The sequence below is a fragment of the Eutrigla gurnardus genome, assembly GCF_963514095.1.
Source record: "Eutrigla gurnardus genome assembly, chromosome: 14".
In the NCBI taxonomy this organism is placed as follows: domain Eukaryota; kingdom Metazoa; phylum Chordata; class Actinopteri; order Perciformes; family Triglidae; genus Eutrigla; species Eutrigla gurnardus.
In genome coordinates, this window is record NC_139937.1 from 2356316 (window position 1) to 2370303 (window position 13988).

Sequence of the window (13988 nt, forward strand, 5' to 3'; positions counted from 1 at the left end):
AGTGGTGTGTCATGTGTTCACAGTGTAACGTGTGGAGAGGAGACTATCAACTGTTACACAGCTAAACGGCATGCTGGGTACATCTCTCTGCTGATCGCCGCTGAGACTGGACATCTACAGGCCCTATTTATCACTCATTTCCTCGTCAACCAATCATCCAATTGATTTCACGCTTGGAGAATGTATTGCCAAAGAAAAGAAGTGTTGAGATCTAAGGGGAACATGTCATCGTAGTATTGTGTTACCACTATCAGAGGGAGACACTGTGTAGTGTACGGGCGCATCACCAGTTCAATCCAACGTCAGAAAAACAGCAATAAGAGGGAAAATGACAGGATGAAAGACAAGCTCGGAGTGTGCTGTATTTTTAAGGCTGGTGCAGAATATGAAGCGTTGAGTTGGATGCTTTCAGGACCCAGCGGGGTTTGTGCTCAAGTCCCTGTGAAGACTTTCAGCGCTGCGGTGCTTCCTGACTTTTCTGTGCCTCTCCTCTGATTTCTCATCAGGCTTTGATTTGCATATGTAAAAAGCATCTCGTTCCCTAAGGAAAAATGCATTCATGTATACAAATACTGCATCCCCCCCACTGCGACTGAGACTGCACATGTAGCTCAGGCAATTCAGACTTGGTAGCTCTAAATGTCCCGGAAAAAACAACCACTAAACACTTAAATCAATAAAACATCTTTGGACAGTCCACTTCAGTCACTAAAAGACATGCTTCATTGACACTGGCTTCACATGAGGTTCACAGAATTCCCTGCAATGAGTGTAAAATTGTCACGGTTGTATATTTTATGTCTCAAAGATGTAATTAGTGCAACTGAAGTGACATTTATGGAGACCACAGTGACATGTTTCAGCATTTTGTCAACCACAGTCCCCAACGAGTTGTGTTTCAATCTCAACAGCTTTTCTTGACAAGCCCAACAATAATCAGGATTATTATACAATCACTCCTGATTATGAGATGATGGGAATCATATTTGCTATATTTGCTATATTCGACATTTAAAATGTCTAATTGATATGCTTGTTTACTGATTATTCTGTGTGTATGAGGATGCTAAGCTTCACCATTAAAACCTCAACAAATATCTAACTAATTAAGACTTCACTAATGTGTGAATTTGACTGTAGCACTTGAATATTATATTATTAATTAACTGTCAGAAATGACTGTGAAATAAGTTGTTTTGTAAATTTAAAAATTTACAAATTATTTGTATATCTATACATGTATTACTACATGGAGGAATCAGATGAGTTTCTGGGAGTAAATATTTACTTACATGTACATCTAGCTTGTGTGGTGCTGTGCCTTTTAGTTTAGTGATACATCTCCATTTAGTAACACTGTATAATCAGGCTACGTTCACACTCACTGATGCTCCATGTTCTCCAGTAGATACAATAGTGATTTAGGTGTTTCCCATTTAAGCTGCGTTGCAAACCGACCAGCTTTTACTCTCAAAACCTTTGACTTGTGAAGTAAATAGCTGCTAAAGACAGTCTGATGTACTGCAATCCTCTATATTCAAACTGGGCGGGTGTTTTGCAAAAAACCTGGAAAATAGATTAACTCTGTCATCAGTGCAGATATGTAAAGCCTTGTGCACAACTTTATAGCACATGGACGTGACCCAATTTCTGCCTGTGTGTCTGTTATATAAATACAACTATTATTGTATAACTTGGTCCTAATAACAATGCAAAAGGACATTTTGTATTTACATCAAATGTGAATGCAAAAACATGGTAGTCTGCCCAACCTCGGGTGCCCAGGTCCTCTCCAGCTCTCTCTGGGAGTCGGCTTGCTTGTAGAACAGGGTGAGTGTCTCTCGGCAGGTGGGCGACGGTGATCGCAGGCTGGCGCAGTCACGCACCGAGAACCGGAGCGTGACAAACACCCGCGGGGCGGAGTGGCGGTACAGGAAGGGCGTAGCCAACCAGTTGTCTTGCTGACGAGGGTTTTGATTGACATTACAGACCTCGAAGGTTCGTATGAGCTTCCCGCGGTCGTCCAGGACACTGACCTCATCCCACTGCGAGACACAGAAACAGGATTATGTGCTTGTGTAAACCCAACTGTGTAAAAGAGAGACATGATCAAGTAGGGAGCTTGGGAATCACTCTATGTAAACGATAAAACCCCCGGTGTGTTTATGGTTTGTCCACAGTTAACGATCTTTTGAATATCCTCAAAGATAGTTTACATGGTACAAGGTAAATATTGAGCATATTGCTGGTGTTGCTGACATGTGGGTCCAGTCCTTTACTAACATCATACGCTGTTGTTTGACATCTTCTTCCGTTGAAAGATACGTATAACAGAGTATTGAATTTGTTCTGGCATAACACACTGGTATCGAATCTACAAGTGAAAGCTGTTCTCTTACTGTCCCCAATGATGTAGGTCATCGCTTTGTCCTAGTTATCACTGTTTGTGTCCTCTGTCTCATTAGGTAACCAATCATTAGAAAACCACTCGTTCATTAAAACACTTGAGCCTTTCACTTAGACTGGACACATTTCAAGTGATGCAGGCAAAACTTTAACAATCAGGATGATTAACTCCTGGCAAAGAAAAAACATTCTCCCTTCTACTGTGATCTAGCTATTCAGATATGTTTGGGGTTTAATGTGTGTATTGTTTGTGTTGTAACAGTCTGTATGGCTTTACGTTGCTGACCCTAATGTTTAACTTCACAACATTTTCTTAAAACTAAACACAGTGATGTCATTGGTTTTGCGGGTCAGAAAATAATCGTTTTGGCATTTTTTCAATGTGACAGTTTTATAACAATGACGTGTGTGCAAAAAGCAATAATGCACTTTTAAATGTGACAGGCGGTTTGTTTCTCTCTTGCACTGGTTTGGCATTTGCATGCGTGTCACTGTTGATATGTGACAGGTGACGGACACGTGGCAGCTGTTGAGTAATAAAATGAGCCGATTCTGTCATATTTTAGGGAATCTGAATACTTGTGGACGCACAAAAGGATTTGCACACAAGGTTTGTGGCTTCGCTTATAAAAAACTGAGCAGCGCAGAGACATGACTCTGAATGAGACTCTGTCAGCTGAGTCAAAATGTAAATGTAGGCGAGGTTTAGTTACACCAATTATAGAGTACGGTGCCTCCAAGGATGAAAAGGCTCTGCTTTAAGCCTGTGTAGCCCTAAGTGACAAGCAGGGCCTTTTCTGTTGTAACACAGAGGAATTATGCATTAGGCCTCATCATCAGTATTCTCCATGCAACAATGGCAATGGACAAAAGGTCCTGACACCCTATCAGGGTGCATTTGGAGTGTGTGTTTCTGTGTGTCTGTGTGTTAGTGTATCTCTGCATGTCTCTTTCTCTGTGTGGTTCTGACAGCCAATATGAACAGAAACCTTTGTTGCATCACACATGAGAGAGTGCATTCATATTTGGTCCAATTGGACTAATGATAAGATCAGCGAGCAGATAAAAGGAGTCTGAGGCGGTGTCAGTCTAACGGAGTGAAAGGACAGTTTTCTCTCTCTCCCGGGCCGTGATTCACTCTGTCAGACATGGGGATGAGGGGAATCGGATGGATGGGACAACAGAGAACACATGGTGGGATGAAGGGATGCAGACAGGGAGCAGGGTGGGGGTTGGGGTAGTAAACAGAGAGTGTATGTATGTGAGCTTTCTGCAGCAACAGCCTGACCAGGTGGCAAAAGGCTGGGACTTTCAGGTGGAGAGCTGGTATCTGTGTGCAGCATTGCGTGCAGTTTGCATCTGTACCTTTATGAAAAAACACAGCTTTCATTTGTTTTCTAACCCCAAGACCCCCCCCCCCCCCCCCCCCCCAACTACCTCCTCCCTCCCTTCCTCCCTGTCTCATTTTCTGCCTCTCTTATGGAGAAAGAAAGAAGAAGAAGAAAAAAAACAGGGCAGATTGGGGAGGAGGGGTGGATGAAGTGCTGCAAAGGAAAAAAAATAGGGACGACTCATCTTTGTGATTTAATTTGAACCGAAATGCCAGAGAGCCACGCAATCTCTCCAGTGACAGAGCACTGGGAGGGGCAAAGCCTTAGACGCACACACGCACACACCCGTACACGTACACACACACACACACACACACACACACACACACACACACACACACACATGTAGAAGCCGGGAAAGGCACGCACGCATAGCCAATGACATATGCAAACACAATGGAGGAGTAGTGTGTGAATACAAGTGGAGGGAAAAAGAGACTGGAGTAAGAAGTGGAGAGTCGGGTGGTTTGACACTGAGGGGCAATAAGGGACAGGGTGTAGACCGGGTTGGGGGATAAAAGGAAGAATATGAAGCACAGAGCCGGTGGCTCTGGGACTGTGAAGGGCAAAGGGAGGAAAGATTAGAAGTGGGAGAGAGAGGCAGAGACAAAGAAGCACAGGGGCTGCCTGTCGGCACATTAGGAGAAAGGGAAAACGGCAAGAAGAAGCAGGAGGAGAGTGCAGAAAAGAAGCTCCACAGTCTCGAAAAAAATGGGATGGGATGTGAAGAGAAAATGTGAGGGAAGGGTTAAAAAAAGAACACACACGCGTGCGTGCACACACAAACACACCCCTCTTTCTCTTCCCCTCTCTTGGTCTGTCTTTCTACTTCTCTCAGCTTGTTGCCCCGGGTCAAATAACCATATCTCCATCTCAGAAGCACTTCTCATCCAGGGACCATAGAGAGAAAAAAACTCATGCAAATGCTTGACTTGCTCACAAGCACACACACACACACACACACACACACACACACACACACACACACACACACACACACACACACACACACAATGCCTGGCCTCCTATTAGCAGCTGCCATCATGGTTCACAAATTCCTAACACACACGGGGCCCCAATTAATCAAACATCATGTCCAATTATGGAGGCCAGACATGGGGTGATAATGACAGCATGTACAGCTAAACTTTAGTGTAAGGTGAGATTAAAGGCTCGGTGAGTGTGTATGCTCGCCAGATGTTGGTTTGAGCCTCCCGTATTTCATTTGGTACTTTTTGAGCTGCCAACATGTGAAATTTGGTGGTCGCTGGCCGTAATTGGTGGCTCAGTTGTTTGCCAAAACTAGCATGAATAAATGTTATAAATGCGATAAAATGTATGACTTGTTTTCATTCCATGCGCCGTATGATATTCTAAATTTATATATCAGATGTTTTTCCACATATCGTCCATGTATGGGCCGAGGCTTGGAATAATATTGTTCTGTAGCAGAGTAATTGGCATAGGAGACTCCTCCACAGTTAGAAGTTGCTGTCTCTAGTTTCTCACATGCAGTTTGACTGATTATCTCAAAGATGAGGACAATGAAGATGGTGTGTGTGTGTGTGTGTGTAATTATGAGCCATATTAGAACTGAGCCACAATCACTCACAGATGAACGGATTTAACTGACCCAGGAGCTGACCCTAGCACAGTCACGCAAGCACACACAAGCACTCACACATGTAGCCCCCCCCTCCACACACACATATTTACACAAATAAAAACCAGCTCAAGAAGGGGAGATCTATGGTTCAATCATTGCAATTTCATTACAGATGGAAACACACAGTAAAAAAGAATCACTTTAGCCCTCAAGAATGTCTGGAAGGAAAGGTGAGACCCGCTCGTTCTCAGGCTGTGTGTGCCAAAAGCTCCACCAATCAAAGTCAGATGCCAGACATCCTGCATATTATAACACTGGCCTTGACCCACAACTAAACAATTACATCTTTATTACTAATCGTCAAGCTGCGATCTGTAATTCTACGCAAACTGTAATTGTCCGCAGCAAGAGAGCATGAATTCATAGCAGAGGATCTTTACTGGAAGTTTCTTCCTGCTGTTTATTTGAATCGTTGCAGCCTCGGAAAATGTGCCAGCTAGCAAAATAGATTTGACAGGACTCATGTTTGATTGTGATGTGTGAATGTCTACTGGCTCTATTTTAAGCAGACATGCGGGAGCCGAATCATCTTATATACAGAGCAGAGAATAAACATCTCTTGGCATTGTGAATGTGTTTGTGGTTTTGACAACCTGGCTTGGGAATGGAAATATGTTTACATTTTATTATTTCAATTATGATTGCTGTGAGAAGCTCAGAAATGGTTATTCTTCATTTTCTGAACATACACATTAAATCTTATTCAATTGTCCTAATAATTACATACAGGATATTTAACCGTGACTAACCTCGTACACCATATAATCATTTTGAAGCTTACCAAAGCTCAAACTGAGCTCCTGGAAATGGTGTTGCTTATTTTCTTCACAATTCATTGAGAAACCAAGAAAATAATGAGCAGATTATCCTGAATGTTGCCTTATCATCACTTATCTACAGGGACTATTTCTGTAAAATAAAGTGTGATGTATTCTTGTGGTTAATGCCTTGTTAGACCCCAAAGCCCAACAAACAATGTGATTATAATCACGTAAACGTAACCATGTGTAACATGTGCTCCCACATTTGATTGGCCCCCAACGTAACAGCTGGGAAGCACATTGAGAGGGCCGTCTCTGCTTACCCCCGTGTCTGGATAGGTGGTCCAGCCCAGCTCTGAGGTAGACTCTGTTGTGTCCAGCAGCATCACTGACAGGGAAGGAAGCAGAGACAAAGACAAGGTGTGAGAAAAACAGACAGACAAGATGTTCAGCTTTGACTTTCATGATTTCTGCTCCAGTGTTTATACTTGAGCAGAGCGAGTGTTGAATAAGTGACTTTGAAACAGAATTGGTAAACATGAGACATCCTCTGGAGGTGTGAATCACAGACTGTGTGAATCTGTGATGCCGTCAAGAGCTCAAAAGTGGATCGGCTCCAGAGATGCTGACGTTGAGATTAACTTTGCGACACATTGGGTTTTTTTACTGGCGGTGGAAAAACCCCAGGTTGATGTTCTCCCCATCCAATAAAATCAGGTAGTGCTCCAGCTGTGTGCATCTGCCAAACCCAATAACTGATTCAGAGGGCTAATGCAGTTTGGCACAATGTTCTGTAGTTTAAAAATATGTAACTGATTGACCTGATGGGGCACCATGGTTAAAGGTCACATTTCCCAACTTTAAAAGGCCACAACAGTTACTGTCACATTTTGTTGGAACTCAGCGCGCTGATGCTTCTTGTAGTGTGACCCAAAGGGATCATTCATTGTTGTATGGCATGTCCAAAGTTGCTTTCCCTTCCGTTTCAGGTTTCTGACCAGAGACTGTATATAAGAAGTGGACGTAGTCATCGTGACATTACCCATTAGGTTGCGGATTACACTTTAGAAGCCTCAAGTTCTGCGTTTTGGCCATCGCCATCTTGTCGCTCTCTTGTGAACGGAAGTGACCATATTTGGACAGCAGGTGGATCTGACGAACACAAGTGGCAAAGCAGACACCTTACTGACTGGCTCCGTCTGGGTTCTGGTGCAAAGGTGTTATCAAAGTCAGATCCATAATTCAAGATAAACTTTACAGAGTAATCTCTGTAAGCGAATTGCATTGGTAGCAATGGTAGCGAGGCCGTTAGCAATCGTCAATCACAAGGTAGTCACCTTTTAAAGTGTACCCTGTTTTATCCTTTGTTTGATTCTAAATGGACCATAATTTACTCAATAAACACCATGCTGGATTAAAGAAGTCTTGAAACTAGAGATTGAGACCATAAACTGTTTTCTCATAGACTTCCATGTAATCAGTTTGAAGCACTTTTGAACTGGCTTCACTATTTTCAACCCGGGATTGAAAATAGACTTTCATGTTGAACTATATTTTCCCCATAATTTGCTTTTAGGTTAAGTGCTTTAAAAAGCAAGCTGGGAAGGACATCACACATGCGCGCACACACACACACACACACACACACACACACACACACACACACACACACACACACACACACACACACACACACAAAGTGTGCTGCGTGCTGACACATAGCAGATTCCCACACAAAACTGAAGCGTTGAATTTTCCATTAGTATTCCAAATCCACGGTGGCTGCCGTTCCCCAGTCTGGCACGGTCTGCCCTCAGTTCTGTTGAGGTGCCGCCGGTTGAACGCGGGCCAACATTTGTTTTGCACACAGAGGTGGCAAAAATGTTCAGACTTCAGGTTTGGATGCACAGATGGAGTTAATGAAGAAAAGCACACAGTGGCTGATCTCATCAAGCACAGCCCTAATCATCCACAGGGCTGCTGACACACAAAGCCGGAGGATTGTGGAAGAGAGAAGCACCCGCCTCGGTTTACAAATAAATAATTCTTCTCATTGTTTTCATACAATTTTCATACCATCGTTTCCATTTCACTTCACACAATCATTCAGAGAGGACGGAGGCTTTCTTTTTCCTGATGTGACAAGCAGACAAAGAGCGACAGAAATATATAATCTACGTAATCACACACACAGGATGGGATTTGATAAGTTACTCTGTCGCACCAAAACACCAGCAAATCAAGGAGATAGCTCAATTCTTTTCTTTTATTCCTCAGGTGTACAGGTTTGTGCGTACACACACTAAATCACTTTGTCTTCTCAATAAATCCAACAAATAACAAAAATCTGATACCATTTGTGGCACATGACATAAATTCACCCCCACCTCTCTGTTCTCTGACTGTGCTGTAAACAGGTTTTTTTTTAGGATTAGACTCACAGATGGAGACCCTGCAAATCTGTCCTCCAATCCTTCATTTCCCTCCTCTTGTTTTTCCTTTCACATACCCCCTCCCCTCCAGTCTGTCTGTCTGTTTTCACCCACTAGCTTGTCTTGATGTCAATCTCACTAAATTCACACATTTCCATGGAAGTCTTCCAGGATTTTTGAGTGACATCAATTGTATCAAGACAAGTATACCAATGGACTGTGACAGCTAAGGATTATATGCAGCCACAGGCTTCAGAATAAATCGTTTTTAGTGCAGTGTATGTCTGACAGCTTGGCGGCTGGAACGGTAGAGCCGGACAGCATCAAATCAGCAACAGGGAGAAAACTCAATCTACCAAGCCAGGATGGTTAAAGCTTTTCAGAAGAATAGGGATTTCCATTCGTGGCACACAGTCCGTGCTTAGTATGATGATGCATCTGTAACACTCTGTCACACTCGGTTTATTAGGTACACCGAGCTAAAAACGATGCAGTCTGATACAACAGTCCTGCAGGAAATCCTTGTGAAGGTCACAATGCTAGAAAGTTGATGGTTCAACTTCACGATCATTTTGGAAGATGAAGTATTTGGTGAAGTGTATTTGTATATAGGTGTTCCTGTTATTTAGTCTACCCTCATTTATATAAATGATGTGGATAGGAACACATAATACATTATTTTTATACCTATGAAAATGTCAATTAAACGCACACACTCATATTTCATGCATTCTGACCTCATTAAGCGCCATCCTATTTATATCAGATAAGGACACAAACACAAATGCTGCAAACGTGTCATTCCAAATTCAATTAACCCTCTGCTTCGGGGCAGAGTCATGCATAAATAATACACAGCAAACTATTTTGACATTAATATTCATGCCTCTACTATTTAGCTTCTTGTCATGAGGCCTTGGGGAGCCCAGGTCCTCACATTGCCTCCGCCCTTTCCTGCGACGAACCTGCCCTGTACATGAGGATTACATGGAGGAATGTTCCAAAGAGATTCAAGCGTGTCTCATTGCGTGACATTAGCATGTTGAATAATTCACCTCGACATCCTCAGATAAGCGTTGAGTGCTGTGTTACACACACCTTTCAAGGATTAGCTCGAGCTGAGGCATCATGACCGGATCTTGTGTGTGGGCGAGACACAAGTTGAACAAAAGAGAGGGACATTTGCTGGCAGGTCCGCTTGGCAGTAAAAGCCCCTTTATTTAACTCTCAGAGCATCTCGGTTATTGGTCCATCTGAGGGCGAGACACTCAAAGTTTGTCCCTGACAGTTGGGAGAAGTGCTGAGTCTGCAATCTGGACCTGAGTGCTGTGTTAATGCACGCCGCCTCTCACGTCTTCTCGCTCCACTCTGGACTTTGACTCACTCTACTCCATACCTTTCCCCCGTTTCTGTCCCCTGTCCCTTTCATCTCCCTCCTTTCTGCATGTGTGTATTATTCATCGAAAAAGTGACAGCAGGGTAGGCATCTCCGTACGTAATAAGGAGATACACTCTGCTCCATTATTGATGCCAGATCTGCTGTTTGTTTGGGAACCGCTTTGATACTCAAGGAGAGAACAAGAGGAGACAATAGAATGAAAAAGGGCAAAGAGACGGGAACGTGAAGAGGATGTGAGGGCTGTGCATATAAATGTGCTTCTTTAATGATCCCCCCTCTCTTTATGTGTGTGGTGTGGGTGTAAATGCTCTTTTCTATTGTGCAGAGGTGACCTGCATTAGTACATGACTGCCCCCCCCCCCCCCCCGAGTGTTCACTTCAGCTGAATGACCCTCTCTCCGTCCATTTCTCTTTGCCCAACACTTTGCCTCTCTGTGTGTTCATGCATGCACCGACACTCTCCAGCATTAAGTGTTGTGCTGTTGTTCCCGTCACGCCTCTTTGACAGCGGATGTATGCTACATTACCGCACACTCGCCAGGCAGCGGAGCCCCCTTGACACCCAGCAAGGAATTTCTGTGTTAATATTAACGTTGGCTAGTAGGGTGTGAGTGGGTAAAATGCCTTAACACCAAAGTAAATGCACCGGTGAAGAGTACATGGAGTTCACAGGTAACAGCAAGTTACATGAACACACATTTCGCCAAATATTCCCATCGTGCCTGCACGAGTTCTCAGCAGTGGTCAGATCGTGTTTTGTCTTTTGTCCACTCATCCACCCATCTCCGCCCATTCTTTATACGCGCCACATGCTCCCACCCACAGACAGTCAGTCAAGGACAAGGCCTCCACCAAACCATCATTACAAACAACCACAACGAGAGAGTGATACGCCAAGACAGAGAGGGCGCAGGAGGGTGGAGGAGTGAAGAAAGAGGGGGATTAACGCGATTCCAGAAATAAGCATGCACATGTCAAAGGGAGTTATTGAAAATTCTCTGGCAGGGCTGTATGAAAGTGCAGCTGCAACAAACAGCACTTAAGCCAGGTTAGATAACAGGGCAACGTCTGCAATGAGTCGCTGAACAGGCAGCAACAGGCACAGGTAGGAGGACATTTAACCAGACCTGACTGCCATCCGTGATTACAAGACATTTACAAAAATACAGCTGGTAAGGTTGCCGTCTGGGGGATGGTTCTGGGGAAGTGTATCTTCAAGGAATAGTTTGACATTTTGGGGAATACGCTTATTTGCTCACACCATGAGTTAGGGCCATTTTATGCTAAAAAAGCACTAGTTCATGTGACACGATGTCTGACCTTGTTGCTCCCAAGGGCTACGCTCGAAGCGAGGGGATAGTGGTAGAGAGGGAGGCACCCTCTAAAGCTCACAAATGAACATGCTATATATTGTGTGTTTAATTTGTACAAAGAACAGAAATGTAACATACATGGCTCGTCATGTGCCTGAGTATTTCCAGCCTTTATGCTAAGCTAAGTTGTGATGCCATATTTATCATTAGAGAATGGTATATCAAATTAATCTTCGAACAAACTCTCTGCAAATAAGCATCATTTACAAAAAAACATCATACCATTTTTTTAAATACCTGTTATATATATTCCAAGATATCCCCCTCCTCTTAATTAATCAGAGGACGTTTCATTTTAAAACACACACATCTGCGTTGTGTCGTTGTGTATTTTAACCAAGAAATATTTATCAAGAAAGAGGCCGAAATGTAATAAGACCCAATAAATGCTGTGGAAAAAAAAACCCTAATGTTGCTACAGCCGAGGAGTTTGTCCCTCCCTAACATACTTTCATCACCGTCTCCACCCTCAACAGCCACGAGGAAGAAGGAACGCAAATCTGAGAGGAGATCAGTTTACTGTAATCTCATTGTGTAATTTCTGAACGGTAAAGCCTTCCAACTATCAAACGTTGTGCTCACACTGTTTAGTTGATGCCAACATGCAAACTGCCAAGTGCAGCTTTAATGTGAAATTCAAAACGCCAAACTACATTCCTCTGTCGCAGCAGTCCATACCACGCATTTATCTTTCAATTACATTTTGGCTCTAATTCTTTGTCCATCCACACAGGCGTATTATCTATGACACTGTCTGCCATGACGCTCACTGACTAAGAGCGGAGAGTCTTGGCTCGCAGCCACCAGAGGGCTTCGACCTCTTATATCACAAATGGCAGTGATGTGATTCATTTGAGGAAGTACAGAGCTCTTAACAGCCACAGAAAATTACATGGCTTTTAAAAATGAAATGCAAAAACACAGCTAAAAATAATGCCTGGTCACCGTGTAACATCGTTGGAAGAGATGCTGCTCCCTCCACTTCATGCATGCAGGCAGGAGGGACGAGAGCAGGACGCTTTTCAGGCCTCTTGGTGGCGTCCGTCCGGCTGCACTCCCACTGTGACAAGCATGCCATTTATTTTCTGACCACACTTTTACTAATTCATCATGTCCTGAAAAGGCGGCTTACTACACCCAGGATCAAGGATAGTAATCTGTCTAATTAATATCCGGTTAAATCCAAACGAGTGGCAGCAGGAACGATGGCCCACTTGACCTTAAAGTGAGAATGTCAACATGGCTGAAAGTTTATACAGCCTGGTGTTGTTCTTTATCTGCACAGATGGTGGTGGACGATCCAGTACTACAATGTTCCATCATAAGTGAGAGGAGTAATCAATCTGACGTTCAAAATCAACCTTTAATGTAGATAGTGTATCAGAGTAAAACCAGGTTCATAGTCATTTAGATTTTCAGTGACATAGAGAGGGTTTTTAACTGTTATATGTCCAGTTAAATATGTATCTTTCTCACAATGAAAATGTTTATTTATATATATATATATATATATATATATATATATATATATATATATATATATATATATTAAAGCTTCCAAATATTGATTTATCGTACAGCCAGCTGGACTAACTTACAGCTATAATCATTAAAATGTTTAAATAAATCATTGTGCAATATTGGGTAATTTTACCTCTTTAGGCCTCAAAACAGCGATATAAAAGAAACGTTGATGCAGAGAAGTAGAAATACAGTAACGGTTACAGTAATGTGATTAATTTGTCCAGTGATGGGGAGTGTAGGGGATTACAATCTGTATTCAGTAATTGTATTACAATATCTTATCTCAGTTACACTATTTTACTTTGACTGTTCTTCGGCTTGTTCTCGGTCTTACCGGCATTAGACGTTGGGGTTTTTCTGCCTTTCAGCTGATAGACGGGTCCGCGACCAGCTAGCTTGGCGCAGGAGCGGAGTAATGTGCGTATACAGACACTATGTTACTAGCGTTGGCCACCGTTGTGACTACTTCAAGGGTTCACCTAGCGCTAGTTAAGTTTAAAGTTAAAGAGTTAACCAACCGAGAAGCTGAGGTCAGGACTCCGAGTAGGAGGTGTGTCCGGGCAGGAAGGTGTGCGGTCACCGGGACCAAGCTAGCTGTTGGACGGTCGGTGAGTAGTTTCCTCATTTTTACACTTATTAACTCATTTATTAAAAATGACATATGTTTAAAGCCATATTGGACTGTGCTGGACGAAATTAAGAGGGTAAATGTAATGCATTACTTAGTTGTTTGTAAAGTAACGTTAATGTAACGTTACGTTTGAGTGACGTCAGGTTAATATGTCGTGGTTTAATCTGTAAATTAAATACGTATTGCATTTATAAACTCTTCAACTTTTCAACATAATAGCTGGAGTTACATTGTGTGTAGTACAAGCATTTTGCTTTCTCACTTGATTGGACGTTTTATATAGAGCGGGCAATTTTTTTTTTTTTTTTTTAGTTTTGTTACTGGAAAACATTTATTCCACAGTTTGTGCAGCCTGTTGACTTTTGGCAAAATCTGACTAGATTTCCTTTTCAGGGTATGACATAG

The 13988-nt window shown here is 42.8% G+C and overlaps 1 protein-coding gene across 2 annotated transcripts in view; it reads right to left on the reverse strand.

Annotated features, from left to right (window-relative positions):
• Positions 1–13988, reverse strand: part of ephb6 (eph receptor B6) — a 33727-nt gene that overhangs the window by 17894 nt on the left and 1845 nt on the right. For both annotated transcript variants that reach the window (XM_084027581.1, XM_084027580.1), the window contains exons 2-3: positions 6548–6612; positions 1773–2045 (exon numbers count right to left, since the gene is read on the reverse strand). In XM_084027581.1, the coding sequence (XP_083883707.1) occupies positions 1773–2045; positions 6548–6612 (338 nt within the window). The remainder of the gene's footprint in view (positions 1–1772; positions 2046–6547; positions 6613–13988) is intronic.